A 25,070-nucleotide genomic window follows, 5' to 3' on the forward strand; every position below is an offset into this window, starting at 1 on the left:
GCAGCGCTCCTCCACGGCCTCTGCACCAGCTCCTGCCTCCCAGTCTCTCCCTGCCTTGAGTTCCTGCCCTGACTTCCCTCAGTGGTGAACCGTAATGTGGAACTGTAAGACAAAATAAACCCTTTCCTCCCCACGTTGCTCTTGATCCTGCTGTTTAATCACAGCAGTAGAAGCCCTAAGACATCAACACTTAAAGATCTATGGTGATCTCCATCCACGGCAGCTTCCCCTCCCCTGCCAAGAGTGTGAATTGTCACCATTTTCCTTTTTGTGTTCTTAATAAGTCTTCACCAGAACCAAAGGGAGATCACCTTGCTATTTGCCCTCCAATTGGCATAGGATTTGCTCCTATGTGGCCCGCAGTGTTTGGGTGTCTGCTTGTTGTATATGTATGAGAGTTTGGCCTACATTTATGCCTGTGTGCCAGGTACATGCCTGGTTTTCACAGGGGTCATAAAAAGGCACCAGAACCCTTGAAACTGGAATTATAGATGGCTGTGAGCCACAATGTGGGTTCTGGGAATTGGACCCAGGTCCTCTGGAGGAGCAACAAGTGTTGCTAATTGCTGGGTCATCTCTCCAGTCACTGTGAAGTGTTTTGAACCTGAACCCCAAGGAACAATCTTTATTCGGTCATTCTACTGTCCCCAATCGATCATGGATACCTGACAGACCCTCATGGAGAAGAGTCTGTGATGGATGGAATCTCCTTCTTGGGTCTTTGGTTCCCAGAAATTCTATACCCTTGATGTAGCCCGTGTGCAGCTTTTAGCACTTTAGTAAACTCTAGTGTCTAGTCAGTCTCCAAACGTGCAGGAGAGCATTTCCATCCAGAGAGGAAGGATGAGCTAATTACTATTCACACCTCCCTCCTCCGAAGTCCCTGCCTACATCCATATTTCAGGGAGACTCTTCCTTCACACACACACACACACACACACACACACACACACACACATATACACACGTGGTGTTGTCTTCATACGATGGTTTTTATCATTTTCACTTTTCAGTCCCTTCATTCTCCTCTGCCAGAAAAGGGTACTTTTATTTGGAGCCAAAGATATGACACAGACACTGGTTTGGTCTCTAAAAGAGCTAGAGTTTTCTGTAAATTGGGGCCATGAGATAGGGCCATCCCATCTTTCTTGCCTTCCCAAGTCCTATCACACACAGTTCTGAAGTCCCCACAATAAGAAGCCTTTTCATCTACAAAAACCACATGATCTAACTCTGCCTTTGCTGCATTGCTCTCCCCAAAAAGCTAGCTTGGCTTCCCACTTTTGAAAGTTCAATTCTTTTCCTGTAGGGGTTTCTCCACCGCCTCCTTGGTCCAGACTTTGGTCCAAAATGCCACTTCCTTATCCTTCAGGCCATGGGCTGCCTGAGTGGTTGCTCCAATCTTCAAGTATCCTTCATTTTGATTGTATTCTGGCCATGCAGGCAATGTCTTCTCATTGGGGTTCCTGGAATCAAAATCAAAGTTTCTCAGATCTGCTATGTGGTTCCCATGTTTCTCTGTAAATTGGATGGATCTTGAGTATATGGATGTATATTGCTGCCATGGGACTTACGGCCCTGGGGATGAAGAATGCTCCATCTACTTAGCCTGACCACTGTTAGAGAGCCCTCACTGTCAAAGTACTATGGTCATATGCTCAGGCCTTTGTCCACTTAAATTATACAGGCCACCACTTCCCATGGGTTCCCTCCCCACCCCAGCATCCTACCTCCCCCACTAACCCTGTCCACCAGTCTCACCCATTCCGAGCAAAATTGCCCCAAAATTTCATCATCATCTTGCTAATGTTGATCTCTTCACTTGAGGCACCCCCTGTGAGGAAGAGGATAAAGCCCTCAGTTGTTCCTATGGCAACAGCATCACTGCCATGCAAGCCTTTACCGTGGTGGATTCTGCACTCTTATTTCATATCTACTGGGTGAAAAATCTGCATTTGAATAAAATACTGACAAATTTCACACATTCAGCAATGTGTATGTGGTTCATTAGTAAGCTGGATGCTTTTGCTTTCTATGCTGCATCTTCAGCTTTTCCCATAAGTACGAGATTCCAGCAGGCTGTCTCTACCTCGTAGGACTGCTATTGACTGTTGGGTCTTTCTTTAAGTCTCTCTCTCTCTCTCTCTCTCTCTCTCTCTCTCTCTCTCACACACACACACACACACACACACACACGCACGCACGCACGCACTTTTCATAGTCTGAAATATATGAGAAATGTGAACATCCTCATGAGTAATTCAGCTTGGAGAGACTGGTGTGCCATGAGAGAGGTCATGAGTCACATGCAACTGCTGAGAGACATTTGTGAAAATATTCAAATAGTGCATAAGCTAAAAATATGTGAGTTTTAAATATATAGAGACATATGGATAAACACTTGATACCCAACTCAAGGTTAATGCAAATTCTAACCTTCCCATACCACTATGAGTAGGAAACTACCAGCACTCTCTTTTTCAAGCAATGCCCTGCAGATGAAGTTACAGGTCAGGATTCTAAGAGACTATATGCTGAAAACACAAACACAGCCCTCTTTCATGCCCATTGTGCAGGGAAAGGCTAGAGACTGCTCAAGCAAACTCAGCTCCATTCTGATGAACCATGAAACGAAGAGCAAAGAGGTGAAACACTCTCAAAATTACCCAAAAAATGCTGGCGCTCGGGCCTCTTAATTCCAGGCTCATAACTAAAAAAGAACCATTACCTTTTGTAAATGGGGCACCGAATACTGAGAAGAGTTCATCCCCATGGTCTCCCATCACCGTCTCAGGTTTCAGATCCGAAGAGAAGCTTGGGTGATACTGAAATTCATACATGTAGACAGGGGCTCCAGCATCTGAGAAGACACGGGTCCATGCTCAATTCATGTGGAGGCATAAATCTGGATGGTATCCAGGCTCCCAGCTCCAAAAGGGGCTCCTGACTGTTCCCTGGCACTCTCCAGCTTCCACCATCTATGCTGAACACGTGCTTGGCATTGTGTCACCATGAGCCGCCTGACCTTCCTGGGTGACTTCCTCGTCTCCTGATTGCTGTTTTTCAGAATCTCCTTCTGAATTAACTGCATGCATTTGGGTCCTTCCCTTAACATGAGCTACTTACTAGCAGATAACACAGCAGGACAGTACCCATTCCTGATCATGTAGAACCAAGACTTAGGACCTAACTCTCAGCAGTGTCCACATCTATCCACGCTAGGAGATAAATGGGTCAGAACTAATACTGATGCCAGCGACCCTCTGCAACACAACCCCTAGGTCTTACCTCTGTAATGACGAGCCACAATGACAGATGGCACGGCAAATAACACATCTCCGATCAAGTCTACAAACAGGTCTCTGTTTTTGACAATGTCTTCTGCCCCTCCTAAGTATTCCTTAATGACTGCAGGAATCACCTCCTCAGGGACATTCTGAAATGAATCAAGGAAGTAACCCCTACCCTAAATGGCAAGCAATGTGACTTCTTTGGCCAGTTTATAAGTCTTTGTTGATCGTGAACCTTATTTTAACCCTTCAGTCTCTGCTAGGTTGATGAAGTGTTAAAGGCATGAAAATGAGACAGAACTCCAAGCCTACAAATGTTTGTGCCATTGGTGTTTCTGTTATTTGAGATGAGCCCCCAGCCCTTCTGTGCACCTCCATCAATTCTCACAATCTCCATAAGCTTCTTACGAGAAAGGGACTAGACTTCCTCAGAAGAGATGTGGCTGTCTTCTGGTCCAGTTTGCTTGCAGAGAGTGGATACCCCATAATCTGTTGAAAAAAAAAGTTATTGAGTACTTGAGAATCTTCAAGAATTAACAGAAAGAACTCAATAAGAAAACCAATGAACTCAATTAAAAGCATGAAATTTCTTTGTCGGGTCTCAATGAACATAGATCTTCCAAGAGTTAAAAAAAAATCAGTGAGACAAAAGGACTTACATCTAGAAGCTCAAAACATACTAAAGCACATGCATACAGAAGCTCATGCACGTGTGGTGTGTGTGTGTGTGTGTGTGTGTGTGTGTGTGTGTGTGTGTGTTTGACATGTTAATCTATGGGGAATGCTGATTCTCCAGTTGATGAGAGAAAATTTAACCAATGGTATTATATGCAGAAGCAGAGAACTCAGGGACAAAGGCCATAGAATACACATTCCTCAGACTCAGGTAACAGAGGAAACCAATATCAGTCACAATGCTTGTCTTCTTGGTGACCTCTGAAATCCCCCTACAGTGAGAGTTGCCGAACTCTAAGCATGTTCTGGTCATATCCGGACCTCTGCACTCTGAGACAGGACTATCACATGGCTAAGTAGCACAGCTGCCAAAGGAACACCCTGGAATAAGCAGAACCTCCTACAACGCCTGCCTGAGAAAATGTGACGCTTTCAGATGCAGTCATTCTAAAAAGCTTCCATTGTTGACCATTTCCCTACTTGGGATATGACTCCTAGACTCAAAATATTTTCTCAAGATGTGAAGCAGTCTCTAAAAAATAAAAATAACTCAAAGCATGTTTGAATAACATACTGGGGGAGACAAGTCTTGGTCAGACTACCAGTCTCCGTGGAAAGGTATTTGAATTCCACGAGCACTTCACTTCACAATCCTGAGTCCTATCATGAAGAAGGTTTGACAGTTGTCCTGCAGGTGACTGTTAGTTCACAAAGCCTGGGCGTAGCCACTTGGGCTCAACTGCAGTGACCTCTTTGTGCTCAGCTCACCCTGGAGTCATCTATATCTCTTAGTGTCAGAGATGTAAGTTCCAGTCATGCTAGACTGTTTAACTTACTGCAGTCATTACTGTATAAATCCTATCCTATTGCTTTAACTAGCATCTGGTTTAACTGTCCACCGAGGGGCCTTAGATCATGTGTGGAGATGCACAGGACCTGGAATTCCACATGCAAACTGGAAGCAGTTATACCAGGTCCAGCTCTCCTGAACCTCCGGCTCCTTTCCATGTCTGGACATCCTTCTGAGAAAGGCACAATTAATATCTCTATGGGTCAATTCAGGACCCCTTAATAGGAAGACAGAGTAGTCATGAGATACATGACAAGGTCTTTGAGGCCTGAACCCTCCAGGAGATATTTGAACCATCCTGGAGAAGATTTTCATGGCAGTGTCTACTCAGGACAATGAGTTCAACTTCTCTGAACTCAGAGAAGAGGTAGTAAACACGGAATCCTTGAATGACTTTGGGTGGAAGAGTGTGTCTGCATGATGCCTGTACTTTCTTACCAGTGGAAGAAGCCAACCAAACTCTTGCTTGTTGATGCCCACCATGTAGGGCACAGTTTTGAAGTTCTTCTCAGCCAGGATCTCTTCTGGAGACTTCGGCAGAAACGATCCATCAACCACAGTAGGGAGGAAGGGGCAGCTCTAGGGGAGAGAACAATGCAATATCTGTGATTACTTCTCCCAGAGAATGCTTACGTCCCTACCTTTGTGAATGCAAGGCCAATACCCAGTCTCTGGCGGCTATGAGCAGCAGTCACAGAGACTTGGAGTCCTGACGAGGGGGCTGAGACACGAGGGCAAAGCTCCAACTGGAACTCGTAATAATGATGCGGAGGGGTGCACATAGCATCTCCATTTAAATTAAAATATACTTGATATGAGAATAACTGAGGTTTATTTACACATAAATACATGTGTATACATATAGATATTACACAAATATGGAGATATTGCTCTTCATAGCAACTATGTCTTCAAAGCTGCAGTAAATATAAAATTAGCAAATACGGAGTCTCTGCTCCAAGGAGAAATCTAGAGTTAGAATTCTTGAACCCTAGGAGCCTCTGGTTACAAAGTTTCCATTAGTTCTTATTTGTGTGGGAGTTCCTGTTTATAAATGCATTATGCTGTTTAGGTTTATGAATGCATGCAACATTAATAAAATGCAATGACGAGGAAAGGTTTAACATTTTCCTGATCTGAGTAACTCAACTGTAAATTCCTTTTGGCTTCAGTCTTACAAGCATGCTTTCCATTATGTTTTTTAAAAGAATTCATCATCATGAGCTGGGCTTAGAGGCCCATGCCTGAAATGCTAACACTCAGGGGCCTGAGGCAGGAGGATTGCTATGATTTTGAAGTGAGCCTGAGCTACATTCTGAATTCCAGATTAGCCTGGGCTAGAGACTGAGACATTATCTCCAAAAAGAAGTATAGAATGAGGGGAGGAGAAAGAAAGAAAAGCCAAACCTTCAGAACAAAACAAAAGTTAACCAGCTCCCGTGTGTGCAGACAGCTGCCTCTCCATCCCGCCCAGCTTTATCCACACTGTACACAGTGCAGTTCTTCCCCACAGCAAGACAAACAGATGCACTTCCTTCCTCTTCAGGAGATGCTGAGCTGTTAACTAAGGCTCTCACCGTCTGTCAGCTTCATTTTCCTCTTAAATCTGAACACATGACATCTCTTCTTTTCCCCTGCTCTCACATTCCAAAACTGAAATGGAAGGTGCCACAGACAGTGGAAGGTTCTAATGGAGCCTCCCCCCAGCAGTGCCATTTTGGAAGAATGAAATGTAAACAAGAATGGGGAATCTAGCGGGGGGAGGGGGATACTGTTGACAGGGAGCACTGCAGTAGGAATCAGGCAGGACTTCACTCTTGTCCTCATATTACCCTGAAAAATGATTTTTCCCTCGTAGGGCATCGGCAGGATACACACAAGGAATCCACCCAGGAAAACTCTCCATTTATAGTTCAACATGGAGTAACACTAAGAAGATTAAAAACTGACAGTTCAGAGGGCAAAGGGCCTTACCTCTCTGGGGTCTTCAAATAAATTGACCTTAAAAGGTTTCTGTGAAGATAGAGGTAGAGATTTTGGTGAGATGGCCGCCGTGAGTAAGAGCTGATCCACTGACTCTCATCCCTAAGGTATCTGCTTCTCCTTCCTGGCTCCTCCTTATGTGGGGCCAAGGTAACAGAGCACTGCACAGAATTCTCTGAATATTGGCATGGGCTAGGATGAGAGAAGATGGCAGCGAAGGGGCAGAGTCTCAGACTCAGAGCCAAGGTTGCTGGAGCTCTGGGTAAGACACCTAGTGTCTACGCCTAGGCTACTCTTTGTCTTTTCTATCTACCCGTTTCCCTTGGTAACAGCACCCCCAATTCTCCTTTGAGGAGAAAAGAAACAATAAAATGACTTTGGTGGCAGGGATATAATGGTGAGATAGAGCAGGAGGAAGAACAGGCCATCGAAAGAGAACTGGTTTCTTCCTCTCCCACCCTCCCCCGCTCTCACTCTTTCAACTCAGACTTCTGCATGTGAGTTGAGTCACCATAACCCTGAACTTAAGAGACTCGTCCGAAGATAGATACATACACTGTCAATCCGACAGAATTCAAATCAGATGTCGGGACTAGACAGTTTATAAGGAAATAGGACGTAAGTGTGAAGTGCTCTGTCTTTAACGTGACAAGAAGATAAATGTGCTTCAGAAAGATGCCAATAAAGCATGATGGAAAGCTGTGGTGTAGACTCTCAATAGCATCTCCAGAGTGCCGCATCCCAAGACATGAGACACCTGAAGATTCTGTGGCTCTTTCCTTTCTGTCTGAGGCCTCTTGCCTCTTGTTCTCTTACATTAGCAAACCCTAACCCTAATAATCTCACTGACCTGTCTAAACCATGCTTTTCTATAGTGTGTTCATCAAGACTGCAGTGTTCACAATTCTATGACTTAGCTCTCAGGTCTGGCCTCTATCTGAGAATCAGTCCTAGGATCCATCCACTGTAGTGGATAGGATAACGCCTATAATGCCTTGACCCTACACAAAGAACTATAGGTAACTGAGGAAAGTTGGAAGCTAAGGGAGGTGGTATCTTCCCCAGGAAGAGTAGACCAATTGATTGTCCAGTACCAAGTGATCAGCCCTGAAAATATAAATACAAGAAACATTTTATGGCCCAAACAGGTCATATGTATGAATATATTTGAATAAACAAACACATTTAATTCTGCAATAACTAGGTGGATGGAAGACAGATAAAGAAATAGTATGGGGGAAAAACCTAGCATGTTGGCACTCATCTTTAATCCCAGGCTCAGGAGGCAAAGGCAGGCAGATCTGTGAATTCAAGCCCACCCTGGTCTGTAGAGGGAGTTCTGAGACAGCCAGGATTATACAGAGAACCCCTGTCTAGAAAAACGAGAGAGGGAGAAAGAAAGGAAGGAAGAAGGGAAGAAAGGAGGGATGAAAGGAGGGAGGGAGGGAGGGAGGGAAGGAAGGAAGGAAGAATAGGAAGTCTACTCCCAGAATTGGAAAAGAATCTCACAAAATATAAATTATTGAAATAATTATTATTGGAATAATAATAAAATAGTTTATTACTTAGAAAACATTTTAAGAAGTGAAATAAATTGTAGCGCAATATTTTTCAAAAATGTGCTTAATAACCCCATCTTAAAATTCATAATAGTAATTATTTGTGGAATGGGAAATTTAAAATTTTTTAAATAGACATGAAACATTAATAGGATGGTTTTATTTCTTTCGGATAGATTATTACACGGTGGTAGTATTTTGTTTTGTTGAAGAGCTGAAGACGTTGCCCTGGCTGTGCCAGTGCTGTAGTACGGGTCACATCCCCAGCCCTATTACACAATTTTCACCCTGCTGCTTTTGGACTTTCTTATAATAATGATATTTCATAATAACAGAATCCAAGTTTGGATCAAAAGACTTCTAATAGATGAGAACGTTCCCAGCCAAACCACCCAAAGCAAGGTACAGCTAAATAGGTAAGTCCTGAGATAAGGACACAGGTGGGGCCACTCAGAAGAGCATACCTACCAACTTCAGATTGATCTCCATGAGTTCGTCCTCTGTCTTCTGGCGAAGGCAGTTAACCATGACAGCTGATGTGGTGGTTTTACACCCAGCAGCAATGGCAACTTGCTATACAAAATCAAAAGCAACCGCAGAGGTCAAGATCAATGGCCCTTCCCGCCATCCATGTAGATGGAAGGGTTTGCTGCCAGCTTCAATTTCTGAAGAAGGCAGGGAGTCCTTGGAAATTTTCTAGACCCACCAGCATGTGACCAGCAGAGGCTGACATCTGCTTCTAATTGAAATAATGGCATTATATCTATATCTCGGTTACTTAAACTTTAAAAATGGTCACATTGTCAAAGCAGAGGACTTAACACACATCAGTGAAGAGCAAGATGAAGAACAAGAGACCTTAAATTTCACTGTATGCTCACAACAACCTTCTCCACTCTCTGGTCATTTCCTTTCCATTTTTCTACCAATAAATAAGGGTGATTATTGCACCTGACTTGTAAGGAAAGCTAGTTCCAGTGAAGGAAGGTTTAATATCTCTATACATCATAATTTATAGGAAGCCTAGGCAGCACAAATTATATGAAGATATATCCAAACTTAGAGGACGTGGTTTGAGTGGAGCACTGCAGGCTTTCTGGCTCAGCCATTCTCATGTCTGGTATTCCTTGAGCATCTTTAATTTTGTCATACAACATATTCCAATTCCAGCTTCCCCTCTCCCAACTCCTCCCAGATCCTCCTACCTCCACACCTACCCCAAATTCACACTCTTTTCAGCTCTCTCTCGTGATAACATATAATAATACATCTCATAATAATAATAGTAGCAATAATGATGACGATGAAGAGGAGGGTTATAACAACAAATAGGAAAATGGTCAAAGAAAAGCGCGCGCGCGCGCACACACACACACACACACACACACACACACACACACCTCCAAAAATGTTACTGGGTTCATTTTGTATTGGCCCCGTATGGGGCCTACCCTTACTAGTAGGTTGTATATTCAGTGAGATTCTGTCAGAGATCACTATTTTTTTTTTCCTTTTGTGAACAGTACTTTTTGAGGGCTCGTGTTCACTTCCTCTCTCTGCACTGGGACCTCATGTGGTTTAGACCTGAAACTCTAGGCGAGAAAGACTGTCAAGGACTCCAAAAGAGCAGAAGAAAGGGCATGGGAGCTGCCCAAGGTAGGTCTTACCTCAGCGATGGGTTTGCCATCTTTCATGACCATACCAGGAGTGAGGGCCACGCCACTCTCAGAAATGGCCCTGTGGAAGTAGATCGAGGCCCTAGGAACCAACATCTGACAGGAAGAAGAAGAGCTTGTATTCAAAAGAGTGGTCAGTGACTCTCTTGCCTTTGAAGTCTCCCTTTACCTGCTTCTTGGCCCTGGCTGTTCAGCCGGGAACTTTGGTACTTTGGTACACTATAGACACAACTGTGTATCCCAGCAGGAATCTCAGCTCCTTCTAGAGCTGAGTTCCTAAGAGAAACTGGTGTGGGACCAGAGTTTGGAGTAGGAAGCAGAGCAGAAAGTTAAGTACTCAATCATAACGACAAAACTATTGGAGTGTTAGCAATCCCTGACCTCAAATCCATTTAAGCATCTCTATTTCTTAGAATTAACCTTATGTAATGCTATTTTGAACCCCCCCAAAAAGAGCAGAGCTAAAGTTTTACCTCATATGCCCGAGGTTGTGGGCTTGAACCAAAGTAGAGAAAGGGAACAAAAATAAAAAGTATATGATAAAGGAGCTACAAAAAAGAAATCTAAGACTCCTTGTGATAATGGAAAATTTGTTCTTTTAATTTTTAAGAATTTTATACAATGAGTTTTATTTATGATATTCACCTCTCCTCTCCCAATTCCCCACTGGCCCACTCCTCTTCCCTACCTGCTCAACTTTTATCCTTGTCTTTTTAAACCCACAAAGTCCATATAGTCTTGAAGTCTGGAGCTTATTCTACCTACCAGGAGATAACCCCTTAAAACAGTGTTTCTCAACCTTCCTAGTGCTGCAACCCTTTAATACAGTTCCTCATGCTGTGGTGACCCCCAACCATAAAATTATTTTTGTTGCTACTTCAGAACTGTAATTCTGTTACTGTTATGGAACATAATGTAAACGTCTGTGTTTTCTGATGGCCGTAGGTGACACCTATGAAAGGGTCATTCACTCTTCAAAGAGGTCACGACCTACAGGCTGAGAACTGCTGCCTTAAGGAAAACTATCACTTCTTGTAATTATCAATTGCAATCGCTCCTCAGATAGAGGGAGAACTCCATGCCACCCTTCCCTTTGGTGCTGAGATGTGTCTGCCTTGAGCTCTCACAGGCCTTGTGCTTGTTGTCATGACTACTCTGAGTTAATATGTGCAGCTGCCCTGTCATGCTATCCATGTGTTGTCGTCACCAACCACCTCTAGCTCATACAATTCTCACACTTCTGCAATGATCCTTGAGTCTTGGGAGAAGAAGTATGACATAGATACCCATTTAGGGCTGCCGCACATCCTGTAGTCTCCTATTCTCTGCACCCTGACCAGTTTCACGTCTCTGCATTTATCACCATCTACTGAAAAAAAAAAAAAGATGCTTCTCTGGTGAGGGTTGAGAAAATGCACTAACCTGTAGGTATAAGGATAAATTCTTAGAGGTTACTTTAGTACTGTGCTCATTTAGCAAAATAATAGCAGTATGTTTGATGTGGGATGCTGTGAATATGTTTTATTATCATTGGTTAATAAATAAGCTAATTTGGCCAATAGCCAGACAGAATAAAGCCAGGTGGTAAATCGAAGCAGAGATATGGAGAGAAAGAAGGTGGAATCAGGGAGATGCCAACAACTGCCAGAGAAAGAGGATGTGAGGTAACAAGCCATGAAGCTTGAGGTAAAATACACAATAATAGAAATGGATTGGTTTAAGTTATAAAAGCTAGTTAATAATAAGCCTGAGCTAATAGACCAAACCGTTTGCAATTACTTTAAGCTTCTGAGTGGTTATTTGGGAACTGGTGGGTGAGAGAGAGCCCTTCAGTTATATATGTTCTCCCCTAAGGCCTGTGACTCATCTAGCTGTAGGCTCTTGCTAGAAAACTGTGCCAAGTTAACTCAAAATTTCATTATTAGGAGATTGGATAGGTAAAAAAATTCATCCTAACTGTGGAATATCATTCAATTATAAAAGATAATATTACATAAGAGAATTTAATTCTTGGGGAAATGTTTACACCATATTACAATATTAAAAGGGAGTGGTTAAAAACTGTAGATAGGCGACAAAGAAAGGGTCCATAAGGAAGTGGAGACAGATTCAGGCAGAGTTAGGCGTGATGACGTGCCATAAATCCCAGCATGCACGCAGCAGAGGTAGGAAGTTTTTGTGAGTTCAGGACCAGCTTAATCTACATAGCAACTTTCTGGCCAGCTGGGATTATGTAGTGAGATCCTGTCTCAAAAAATACAAGGTAAGAGAGAGAGATGGGGATATAGAGAGGAGGGAAGAGGCATAAAATTTGAAAAAAACTAAAAAATATTTGTCAAATTTCCACACTGGCAATGTCTGGGTGGTGGGACACTGGATGACTTTATTTTTCAGGCTTCTCTGAAATTTAACATTTACTATACTTTAAAAAACACATTTCAATGTTTTTGTAGCTGCTAAACCACGGAACAAATACATGTTTGAACAATGAGGCCATAAGGATAACCCTGTGCTCCTCCCTGAGGCAGCCAAGGAGTTTCTTACCTCTCCCAACACCTTCTGCATCCCCAGTGTCCATAGCCCATTTCCACACCAACATGACACATCACTGTCCCCTGGACTGTGTCTGTGTCCCACATTCTCTGTTCTACTCTCCACTTGTCACGTGGCTCATTCTTCCCCTCAGCCACCCTTATCAACCTCTCGTTCCTCAAACCCAGGTGCTCTGCCTCTAAGGATAGAAAAGTCCTCATATCACCTGGAGGAAACCCTTGTCTGTTACCAAGTCCCCCCAACACAGAGACCTGTCTTGTAGCCATTGAATGACATTCTGCCTAACTCATTTTTTTTTTTGCCTCTCCCTACTTGTATTCTATCAACCCCTAGTTCCCTAGACTGGTAACGTCCTAATGCTAAGTGATTAGCAAAGAAGAAGAGCATCTACAAGAAAAGATGGGTATGTCACCGGCACAGACAGAATTGGATGTTACTACATAAACCTCAGTGCTAAGCTTTCTGGGGTCAAGGAAAAGTTGACCCTTTGCTCAACACTATCTGATATTGTACAATAAGTAAACTGAACTCGAGAGCAAAAGTATCATGGCTGGATTGACTGGCTTCCAAGAGATCCTATTAGTGACCACATAAAGTCTTGGCATAAGGCCTGGTGCCGGGGACACTTACAAGAACGGAGACACTTTCACCTCCTGCTGACTCTCCAAAGATGGTCACAGAGCCTGGGTCTCCTCCAAAGTTGACAATGTTGCTCTGAACCCAGCGTAATGCAAACAGCTGATCCTTGTGGCCCCAGTTCCCCCGGCTGTGTTCATCTCCTGTGCTGCAAGAAAATAGGGTGCAAGTATGGACAGATATATCACTACTGGTTCTAAAGACCACAGATTGACCAGGAGCTCAGCGTGAGCTTTCAGGACTAAGTCTTGTTCTGCATGCTTGACACAGACACAGAGGCCTCCATTGCCGCTAATCCTGATAGCATTGTTCTACGTGGGGCTTTCCTCTCCCAGAAAGTGTGTGCTGAGACATCATTATGTACCCCAGAGTGGTCTAAGACCTAGAGCACACCTGAAAACTAAACAAAAACTTCCAAAAATCAGAACGAGATGAAAAGAGAACATAATGCCATCTAGTGGGGGACATTAAAATGAGCAAAGGAGCTAGCAGGAGGCCTTGAGGAAAAAGAATGTAAGATTTCATGTCCATGGAGGGATCCTTTGAGGCACTGGCATTTAATCGAGGCCTGAATAGAATGAACACATCTATCTCAGAAGTTATCAAACAAAGGAAGCAGAGCCAAGTACAAAGGCCTCAGGGCCATGAGAACAAAGCTGTGTATGAAACTGGTGTGTAATGTGGGAAAAGTATGCACTGCGAGCCTTGGCTAGGACTTGTATGTCCTTGTAGACCTAGACCAAGTGGGAGCCCTCTTCAGTGGTAAGACATAACTCACTCTGACGTACATGTAATCAAATCATGATATTAGCAATATTTTAATAATAAATGGTTAAGATATCCAGGGCAAAGACATAGGGCTTTGATGAGTAGGAAGAAATAGATTCAAGATAGCTAGATTCTGAGCATATTTCAAAGGAAACCAAGAAAATTTGATATGGAACTAAATGAAGAGAGGGCAAGAAAGAAGAATCCGGTTTCTAGGAGGCCTTTCTCTCAAACAAAGGGGAAGGTGGAGCTGTCAGCAGCTATACAGGGAACCTTGGAGGAAAGAGATATCATTGTTAGGGAGATACATGGAGTCTACAGTTCCATGAACACCATAAAGGCATTCTGTAGACATCCCAGGGAAATAAGACAAGGGAGCTAAAGGCGAGTGTCTGGGGTTCAAGGGATAAGTGAGGGCATGGACTGCTGGAATCACTCGGAGCTTCACTGGGAAGGGAGACAGAGCTTCAAACAAGATGGTGCATAACCAAAGCCAGGAGAAGAATTCTCTCAAAGGGGCAGTAGCGACTGACTGTTGTGGCTGATGCAGTGAATCCCATGTGGTTAGGAGTACCAATGGAGGTCACAGTTGGCCTCTATGGCAGCCTGGAGGGCGGGGGTAGATGAAAACATGCCTGCAGGAACACTCACTAAGCTCATTCAGGAGACCGGCCCTCCTTTCCTTTCCTGTGAGAATACGTATAGTATTCGATCACAATTCAACCACTGTGCTATGCAGTGACCACGAATATAGAGGAATGCAGTGTGCTACCAGCATGAGTCAAAAGAGGTGAGTGTTTCAAAAGGGACAACACTAAGAGCGGGCCATAGAGAACACGTCAGGGCATCACAGGGTAGGGACCAAAGCAGGAGAAACAGTACAAACATTTGAGAGCAGATTCACAGGCATTGGCTGGGGAAGGAGGAGGTGGGTGAGGCTAATAATGAAGGGAGCAGATGCTTTTTGAAAGAGTTGAGCAAATGGCTCTATGAGAGATCCCATCACTATTGCTGGCTCCTAAAGTCTTTGAATCGGCAGCTGTTATGACTTAGATGTGGTTTGTGCTACCTAGGCTTATTGCCCCCCCCCAACGCAGCAAGAATATACAGTGATGGATCCTGTAATATACAAGTCCAAATGGAAGGTGATTAGGTCTTCAGGTACTGCACTTGGAAGGTATCTGTGAGAATGCTCTTATGGTAACAAGGCTCCTCTTTTTGGTTTCCTATATCACCATGATACATATTTAGGTGTCTAACTGGAAGACTCCATGTTGATGCATTAACAGTGTGGCAGTGCTAATAAAGGGCCTCAGCAGATGCCACCATGAGGTCACTTGATCTTGGGCTTTGACTCTCAAAGAGCTAAATTCACCTCTTTGTTATTGTGTACCATCAGTATGAAACTGACCATTATGGGAGTTACTGTGCAGTCTCTGGTGACCTACCTGAGGAATCCCCAGATGCCCAGGCGATACTGAATGACCACCACTACCACGTTTTCATGGGCAGAGAGGGCCAGTCCGTCATAGGTGGATGCCCCACCCACCACCAGAGAACCTCCATGGATCCACACCATCACCTGCAGGACACAGCAGCAAGGACCATAAGAAGCAGAACTAGGAAGGCCGTTAGAAACTGTCTGTTCTGGTTGTCTTTTTCCCACCCTGACTGAAAAAGGCCAGTGCCCAAAGTCTGTCAGTGCCTAGCAAGGATGCAACAAAAAGCATCTTCTTCCATCTCCTCTCATCAGTGCTGGGACCACCGTCCAAGTTTATGTCTCCCGGGAGTGCATGCCTTTCACGCCCACCCTGAGCGTCATGTATTCTAATGTTCTTCACATTAATAGCACCACTGCAGGCACAGGAAGGACCAAGGATGTCCTGTTTTCCCAAATACTCACTCCCAGACTCTTCATCTACCTGAGTTTATACTCCATATCAGTTAACTCTGTAGTGATGGGTGAAATTACATTGTGTGTAGTGACTACCTCAAGACCCTTTTATTCCTGCTGGGATGTTTTGAATGAGAATGGCTCCCATAGGCTCATATATTTGAATGTTCGGTCCCTGGTTGGTGGAACTGCTTTGGAAGGATTAGGGAAGGTAGGATAGAAGGGAGTAGATACTTCACTGCACCTGAGTTTTAAGGTTTCAAAGGTCCATGCCAGGCCATGAGACTGTTTAAATAATATTATAACATTGCCAATAAAGAAAAACTTACAATTTGTGGCATATATCAAGAACTGACCTCCAAGCATTAGAAATGACTTTCTTATCCATTCTTGGTGTCATTCAATTCCTGGATTCTTCAACTTGAGAACATTGTAACCCTAGTTTATTTTATAATTGTCTTCATCATTTTTTTCTTTTTATACTATTGTTGGCATTCAGTGGTAATAAACGTACACTATCTCTCTTTTAATATATTTTACCTTTTGATTACGCTTTTAAAATGTTCTTTTGTGTCTTGTCACATTCTCATTATATAACCATGAAGGCATTTGTTCCTGTTGTTTCAACAACATTCTAAAGAGTAAGCTACATAACACAGAGATCACATCGATGATTCAGGGCAGTCGTGCCATGGTTTGAAAGGCTCTTACCCTTTCTGGGGCCACTGGTTGGTGCTGTCATGCTGGTCTTGCTTAGGCTTGGTATTAATAACCATGTAAAATTTGTGTCTTCTAGAATATGACAATTTCAAACTATATCCCTAATGATTCAGGGATTCCAGTCAACTTCTGTTACAGGAAGTTCAGTCTCCACTCCAACTGATAAAGTAGAGAAGAGTTTGAGATCTGTCTTAGGTGAGAACTACACCCCTCAAAGGCACTGGGAAGGTTTGAAAAGACAGATCAGCATCTTTCAGTCCCCCCAAAAAAGTGCTCTAGGGATCACAGCTCTCAGGGTGGGGAGATTAGAATAGAGAGGGGTGCTCCAGAGGAATCAAGATTGATAAATGAGAGAATCCAATGGCAGAGGAAAACTGGAAACCCTTCTGACCACGGGGAAAAAAACAGCCTGTGTGGAAGCCAAGCCCAGTGATCTTCAAATGCTGGCAAAGCCAGGCTGTGAACAACCATGCAAATGACTTATGAAAGAAAGATTGTCATGGCTCAAAGCCCCTGAACCTCAGACCCCTCCCAGCTCTCCAGCTCACTTCATTCTCAGCAGTACTTTTCATAATAAACTTTCTCTATTTCTATCACTATTTGTGTGTCCCTGATCCATCCTTTGTTCCAGAAATCAAGAACGTAGATGTCTTTGTAGGAGCAGTCTGGACACTAATCCACACCTATAATACTAGAAGGCAAGGCTGTGAGAATGGCCCATGAACCTCCTCTTACTGACCTCAAAATTGGCTGTGTATGGGGACCCTGAGTGCACATAGAAGATGAAGCATGCATGAGTGAGCTCTGTCCCCACTTCCTTGTGGTTTCAAAGCACATACAGAACAAAACAGGAATTCAAAAGTCACAACTTCTCCCTTCACTTGTAGGCTAAAAGCCAGCACATCTCAGGGAGGTCATGATACCCTGACCTCTTCCGCCCCATGAGTCATCTTCTGTTCCAGCAGCCCCTTCAACTTCAGCCTCCAACTAATAGCCAATCCCATTTCTGGTCCTTTATTTATTTGGAAAATTCTAACTCCCTGGGTCATCAGCCTGTGATGAGATGAGGAGGGAAATGAGCTGCAGCTAAGTCCCAGATGTTTGTCCACCATGCTTCTGACACTCCCCCTTTGCATCCTCCACACTGTCATAGGACAGAAGAAGGTTTTACATGTGATAGTTGTGTGCTGGGGAAGAGATAGCTGTGTGCTGTGGGAAAGCCTCATATAATGCTTAGCTCATGACAAAGACACTGGTTTGGTGATCAGAACACCCAATCTCTTGTCCTCTATCAGTAATGGTTGATGTCTTTTTTTCTTCAATTATTGCCTCAGTTTCTCTGTAAAATAAAAAGTTCATAATTTTTCTCTAAGATTCGTCCCAGATTTAATTTGCTTCAAATTATACCTACGCTGCTCTGAGGATTATGTTCTCTCTCTAGTAACTAAGACTAGTCACTGCCTTTCTGTTGGTGTCAGAGAACTTGAAAGAGCAAGGTATGCATGGCAGTCTCTACTACAGTCTGGTTGACATCTCTGGGACAGCATGAGGGAAGGAACACCTGCAGTCCCAATAGTTACAGAATGCTCTGGATCTCTGGACTAATCCAGGCCCATGGAGCCCCTGGACCCAGCTTCCTTCATCCTCCTCAGATTGCACAGAAAAGTCAGATGCTGGAAATCACAAGTCCAGATAAGTGGTCTCCATGCTTACCGGCAGCCTCATGTTCTTTGTCAAGTCGGCAGGAGTGTAAATGTTTAGGTAGAGACAGTCTTCAGAAAATCGGAGAGGGATGCTCTCCTTTCTGTTGGTGAAGAGATCATGGAGTAGTTTCCCTACCGTAGCATCTTGGGAGCACCTGAGAGGGAGAGAGGATATCTGAGGTCCACCAGACAGATACTGGGCATGTCACCTGGGGCTCAGCTTTGCCCCACGAAGCTTGAACCTGGAAATGAGGTAGGTATCAAGGGTAAGAGGGTCTTTGTGGTTCCCGAGGAACCCTGGGATGCTGTCGAGTCTCCTGAATCTGCAGAGGATGAGGACCTGGCACCACTCCTCTTCCTGGAGTTGTTCGGGCTGCCTTACTCCATGAAAGGAGCTGTTCACACACTAACTTGCTCTGGGAGATGTCACTCCCTGCTCTGTCTGATGGCCTTTCTTCTGCTAAGCTTTGTGGCCTACTTCTCTACCACATGAATATGATACAGTTCTTGAGCGTCTTCCATCAACCAGGAAAGCTACCTCCAATGACTCACAGCCCATGGCAGGTCAGGGGTCGTTTCTCTGTGGGGCAAAGAGCTGTGTTCTCATCCTGCCTCAGTGACTAAGGTGCTAGGTGACATTGGGTGAATTTCTTTCCTGCTCTGATTCCTAGTCTTCCAGGTACATATGAGAAGAATGCTGCCTTGTGGGAGCTTGTAGCCCTGGCCTGCTAAGTTTCTAATTATTCACCTGCCCCAGTAACCATTGGTTACTTCCCTGATTAGAGGTCTTAGAGATTAATCTCAGATTGTAACTTTTAATGAGAACTAAGTTCTCCTAGTTGGTTTAAATTGGCATTCGTTTAGAGTCCCTTTATGCAATAACTCATTTGAGCTCCAGATTTGCCAAAAGTGTGTTCTTTCATGTCCTCGATTTATAAATGAGAAAGGAGGGGCACAGGTTGATTAGAGAAACTGCCCAAGATATCACGAGCAGGAGGGAAGCATAGTATTTACATCCCAGGTAAAGGATAACCAACATCCCCTGAGTCCAATAGTCAAGTGGCAGGTTCTGAGATACTAGAGAGGAATTTCTGTTTTCCATCTTGGTGAGTGTGCCCTATGTCAACAATAGCAAGAGGAATAATATTCATAATGTGTTTTAATTTTTAAATATCAAAGAGGAAAAAGAGTTTAACATCACCAGTAATTTAGGTAACTATAACACAAAGATTTGATACTATAAATTATTACTATGATTTTATATTGCTGTTTTTCTTATTCAGTAACCACAAAACAAGCATTCTTTGATTAAGTCCAAACATTGGCAAACATCTGCTAACTAAAGACTCTTTTATATATCTGTGAAAGTAATGTGTATATTTAGAATATTTATGAAGGGAAATTGAGCCAAAAACACATATTATTTGACTCAGTAATGTCATTGCTGGGGATGAAATATTCATGAAAGTGTGTAATTATGTTGCTAAAACATATCCACAATATTCTTATTCATTTTGTCAAGCATATCAAAAACAACTCAATAACCCCCACAAAAGAAATTGAGTAAATAAACTATATTTCAATAGCAAAATTAAGACAGTTCCTTAACATCAGGCTGTGATAATTATGCTATGGAATGATGTTGATACTGATTATATTCTTATAAATGAATAAAGAATCAGCCACAGTGCCTCTATGTATAATCAGGAAGAAATTGTACCACAAAGACAAGGGCAAGAAAGTACAACAGAAAAGCCCTCAGTTCTCTTTAGGTTACGAAATGGGTGCGGTTTGTTTTTCTGTCTCCGCTTCCTGTATTTCCCAACAATTTTTTGCAAACTGCTTGCTTTATACTTGCAATCAAGAAATGAAAAGACTAAGTGTTGTCTTAAAGGGAAAGACACTTTAGAAGACCAAAAGAAGTGGGGTTCTGGAACCCTCCAGAAGGTCCTGAGAAGATGGACAGCGTCTGAACTGACTTTGGCAGGTGCCCAAACTTCTTGGGGAGTGACAGTCAGACCACATGGCGTACCCAGCTTTCTTCACACATGGGCCACAGTCACAAGGAACGCTGACCACCAGTCAGCCTGTGACTAGTTAGCAAGACTGGACTTACAGTGAACCTCCATTATCCCTCACCCACATCCATTCTTCCCCAACACCAGCCCACCAACATTTAAGATAGAATCTTACTGTTCAACTTCTTTATCTCATCAAAGCATTGAGCATATTCTAGCATATTCTCTAAATAATTTATTAGTTTACTTGTTGTCTCTTAACAGCAAGATTAATGAAGATAACTGTTTTCTTTGCTCATGGATTCAAACTCCCAGGGCATGCCTGACTCTCAAGAAGCACATGGTGGATACGGGATCTAAGAAACTGTGACAGTTCTACACTGGTTTAATTTCTACAGGGCTCTTAAGGACGCCAGACAAAACAGCTGATCACAGAACTGCCTGACGTCTTTCTGTGTCACTGAGAGAGATGTCCCTGTGGATGAGACCCAGGCCCACCCCAGAGGCTTACATAGGCGGATAGGAGGTAGCGTTTTTCACGAAGTACCAGGGCTCTGCATACTGTGGTTCAGCAAACCTCAGAGGGCCAAGAGGAGGCTTGGCATAGGGGACTCCCAGGAAGACGGCCACAGGCTGTGCGAATCCTTCTAAGGAGACGTACTTCCCCAGGACTTTGCCATGAGCAGTGTCCACCACGGGTGGTGAGGATGAGTGTCCTGCTGGACAAGAGAACATGAGGACACATCAAAGGGCAAAGACCAGACCTGGATTCCAGTTTTTTCATTGTCTATGCCTGTGACCTTGAGTAAGTCACCTCAACTCTCCAGGCCATGCTTTCTTCTCACGTAAAATGAAGAAAATAACTCTTAATAATTCATAAGAATGACAGAATGAATAAATCAGAACTGGAGGTATAAAGCTATTCAGGCAAAGTGGTTGTAAACAGAGAACTTCTACTGAACAAGACCTTCAGTGTCTCTCTCAAAAGCCTCCAGGAGCATTTACTTATCTATCGTGATCCCAGGGCAGGATGGGCGAGAGGGTGACCAGGAAGAATATCCCCTTGTCCCTGAAGGAATGGCCAGGAGGGGAAGAGCCACAGACACATTTGCCCTGGCTCTGGAGTGAAAGAGGTTTTATCCTGGGGAAAGACAGGAAGGGCTATAGGAGTCAGAAGGAGTGAGGCCTCCTAACTGGTGTGATCGTGGAGGAACTAGATATTTAAAGATGGGGAGAGAGGGAGTAAGGTAAGATGAGAAAGTGTATAAAACAGAGAACAGAGACTGTGTAACGACCCAGAGAGGCCAGAGCACAGGGCCTGGCTGGGAATGGTGGCAGGTGACTATGAAGCCACCAAGTGGAGTTCCATGAGGAGAGGAAGATGAGGAAGATGGCCCGGGGTGAGCAGATAGAGTCTAGCATTGGATTGAGATTAATTTGTGGTCAATAATATGCAACAAGTGTGCTGGAGGACAAAATATTTAATTCTAGAACTTTCCTCTGTTAGCTCTGAGCTGGGCCATGCTGAGAGTAGAGACTGGGTATCGGGCTTCTGGGTGCTCGTGACGAGATTATCTCAGGGAAAACAATGCTTCTTCGCTGCCATGCTTCTACCTGCAGGGAACACTGACTCAACCCCATCCTCTTCCAAGACTCCATTATGGTCACTCCTGACACGTCCTTGTCTGGCCTTCAGTAATCTAAGCATCAGGGTATCATTTGCAGGGAATTATATCCTGACTCCTGTCCTCCCAGTTGCTGTGGAGACAGGTAGATTGTCAACATCTCTCCCAAAATGTGTGGGCAGAGATGAAAACAATCTAGATTTGGCCTAAGAGAAGAATAGTCCAAGTATTAGACATGCTTTATGGGGGAGGTTTAAAGAACAATATCTGTACTTCTAATTCTTCTTGTTCGCTCTGAATTTTTCTTGTAATTTTTTATAATTAGCAATCGCTTGTAGTGACAAATATAGTAATGAACTACATTCCTGATGAAGAAAGTATTATGTAATATATGGACTGGCAGCATATACTGAGTAAGTGATTTAGTATAAATCGAAAATAAAAACAGTATCCAAGTCTCATAGTGCCCATGGTCAGTAACATGCTAAGGATATTCACGTTTTTTATGGTTACTGCTAATTTTTACAAATATCTTTCTTATGAACGTTCACGGAAAAAATGCCCAGTTAGTCCCCAGTTTCTGGTATTCTGATTTATAATGTTTTCAGTCTAAGATAGAGAACATCGCCCCACCAATAGTCTAAGAACACAATAGTTAATACCAGAAATTCTAAAAGGGAGGTGACAAATTCGTATGTCTGCTCCATGGTTACCACCAACAGTCCTGTATGTCTGTGGTCAGCATCCTAGAGGGGGGAATAAATTCCCTGAGGAGGAGCAAAGGAAGGACCATGAGCAGTTGTGGCTTATCTAATAGGGAGTGTACACAAGTTCACATATCGGGCACTTGCTGTGTGCCACGTATGCATTCCAGTTCTTGGCAGTTTCTCAATGCCTTGCCAGGTGGCTGTCAATATGCCCACTTAAGTGGTGAATGAGTGGGATGTGAAAGCAGCCTTAGGGAGCTCCTAAAGGCAAACATAGATTGGCATCGCCAGAGTAGCATCCCGCTCCAAATTTGGGTCCTTCCCAACTCTGCCTTGCGCTCAGATCCCAGCCTCTCATGGTGCTATATGTCCAGGAAGATGATTGAAATCCAGAAGAGGCTTGGGTTGCCAGGACTCTGATAGCTCACTAGCTCATCACCAGCTTCACTTGGGTCTCATAGCCTGGACCATCCTTAAGCGGTCCTGCTCACCCAAAACTGAACACCAGGAAGTAGAAGCAGCCTGTGTGCCCCCAAAGTCCTCTGAGATAACTCTCTATAGCCTGTCCTACACACCAATTTTTTTCTGTTTTTCCCCTTCCTTTCAGGAGAAACACAAAGGCCATTGCCCACCGTTTCTCCACCCCACACCTCCTGAATGACCTGGATGCCTATTGGCAGCACTCACGTCCTGGGTGGGTATCCTTCTCTAGCATGATCTAAGTGTTCTAGAAAAAAGCACCACTTTTCTCCTCACAACAGCCTAATAAGATAAGCATTATTACTACCCATATTTTAGAAATAGGGTCACCCAGACACAGAAAAACACCTGGCTAAAGGATGCACAGCCTAAAGCCTAAGCTAAATTTAGGCCCACATTCCAACTACTGGTCCATGCTTTCATATTCTACTAAAAAGAAAAATTTAAAGATCTATGTTAGAGATTTCATGATCCAGCTAGAAATAGACTGGGGATCAAAGGGGAAATAATCTGATCTCCCTGAACGGCCCTATGTGAATTCTGCCATAAGCACCGTGGCCTCCTGAGCCTGGCGCCTGCCGCAGGGTCTCGGGGACTGTATGGTCTTCTGTATCATCTCTCATGGCCAAGGCGGGTTGTACGTGACTGCCCCGAACTCAAGCATGTGCTTGGAGGATCAACTGTGCTACAGAACCAACCCTGTCATCCCCTGCAGTTCTGCCCACCTCTTCCCCGGAACAGGGCTTCTACATATTTGTGTGTCAGGGGACTCACCATTAGCCAGGCAAACAGGAAGTAAAACCAGGACCAGAGCGTGGAACCTCATCGTGGATGACAACCTGACAACCGTTCTTCCAGCTCTGACTTCTCTGTGCTCCTCTTAAAGGATGTTCCGTCTCCGCCCCGAGTCTCAAACTCCACCCCGCAGAAGTAGACCAACTACATCATCTAATGGAGCAGAAACGCCTCCCTCTTCCAAAGAGCTTCCCCAAAGTCCTTTAGGGCCACCAAACCATGTCTACCCTCCTTCATCTGAGCAGTCTGTAACAAGTGGCAGACAGGCATAAATACATCCAACTTTGTATATAAGACTTTTCCCATTGTAGAACTCCAGCCTCAGAGTCAGAGAGTGTCAAGCAATTCAGATTCTAAAAAAAAGGCACAATACTATAGAGTAACTTGAAGCCCCAACGTTGCTCAACTGGGGTATTAGGACACATCCCTTAGCTTCTGCGGTCTGGTATCTCCGATGGTTGTAGGCATTCAAGTTTGGATGTGGTCATACACTGTGGTCAGGCCTCTGCTGCTATGATTTCATCATTATGTGTCTCCCTAAGTCTTTCGTGTATTGAATTGTTGGCCCTACCTCATGGTGAAAGTGAGGTGAGTGGGTCATGAGGTCACCGACTTTTGTAACTTAGTGATCCTTTGATGAGTCCATAGCTGAATGACTGAGCTGTCAGAAGGAGGGACTTAGGGAGAGGAAGTGAGCTGCCAGGGTATGCTTTTCAGGCAGAAATCTTTTCCTTGGACTCAACCCTCTCCTCCACTCCCTCCCTTTTCAACTTTATATTTGGAGGTTTGCACCATATAAGCATACCATCTATACCCTTGAGTTTTCTTTAAATTTCATTAAGTGCGTTATTTGTTTTTTATTTATGTATTTATTTTCAAACACTCATTTCTATAAATGGAAGACCAGCATTACATGCAATAAAATTAAAGTATGGGAAATATATTAATTTACTTACAAACTAAATGATGGTAGGATAAAAAACAGTAAATGAGGAAACACAAACAACAAAATACTGTATTTACAAAACAATTTATACCTGAAAGCAAGCTACTTAATGCAGAAAGCAAACCACTGACCGTTACTTAGTAACTTATAGACTCTATCTGTCTTGACCACCATCACCAGCCAGGTGACAGG

The 25,070-nt window shown here is 43.7% G+C and overlaps 1 protein-coding gene across 2 annotated transcripts; it reads right to left on the reverse strand.

Moving 5' to 3' along the window:
- Nucleotides 1-1,029: 1,029 nt before the first annotated feature.
- On the reverse strand, nucleotides 1,030-24,069 carry LOC125396680 (liver carboxylesterase 1-like). 2 transcript variants are annotated; one of them, XM_087900166.1, is made up of 14 exons: nucleotides 23,912-24,069; nucleotides 20,837-21,044; nucleotides 18,318-18,462; nucleotides 15,439-15,572; nucleotides 13,217-13,370; nucleotides 10,025-10,129; nucleotides 8,826-8,930; nucleotides 6,790-6,828; nucleotides 5,254-5,394; nucleotides 3,699-3,779; nucleotides 3,289-3,436; nucleotides 2,729-2,860; nucleotides 1,762-1,834; nucleotides 1,030-1,466 (listed from the first exon to the last, which is right to left on the reverse strand). In XM_087900166.1, exons 1-14 carry the CDS (start codon nucleotides 23,961-23,963, stop codon nucleotides 1,292-1,294), a joined length of 1,692 nt encoding a protein of 563 aa, XP_087756292.1. In that variant the 5' UTR covers nucleotides 23,964-24,069; the 3' UTR covers nucleotides 1,030-1,291. The 2 variants fall into 2 exon arrangements, with proteins under 2 accessions (XP_087756292.1, XP_087756293.1); XM_087900167.1 differs by having other exon boundaries at nucleotides 20,837-21,041; nucleotides 23,912-24,066.
- Nucleotides 24,070-25,070: the final 1,001 nt, after the last annotated feature.

Source organism: Myodes glareolus, chromosome 22 (genome assembly GCF_982192425.1).
Source record: "Myodes glareolus chromosome 22, mMyoGla1.1, whole genome shotgun sequence".
NCBI classification, from domain to species: domain Eukaryota; kingdom Metazoa; phylum Chordata; class Mammalia; order Rodentia; family Cricetidae; genus Myodes; species Myodes glareolus.

Excerpts from the sequence above, each read along its gene's own strand:
- LOC125396680 (XM_087900166.1), bottom strand. The coding sequence starts at position 23,963 with ATGAGGTTCCACGCTCTGGTCCTGGTTTTACTTCCTGTTTGCCTGGCT. Across the intron at positions 5,395-6,789 it reads TATTTGAAGACCCCAGAGAG|AGCTGCCCCTTCCTCCCTAC; the intron begins GTAAGGCCCTTT and ends TCTCTCCCCTAG. Across the intron at positions 2,861-3,288 it reads TGTGGCTCGTCATTACAGAG|ATGCTGGAGCCCCTGTCTAC; the intron begins GTAAGACCTAGG and ends GTGTCTTCTCAG.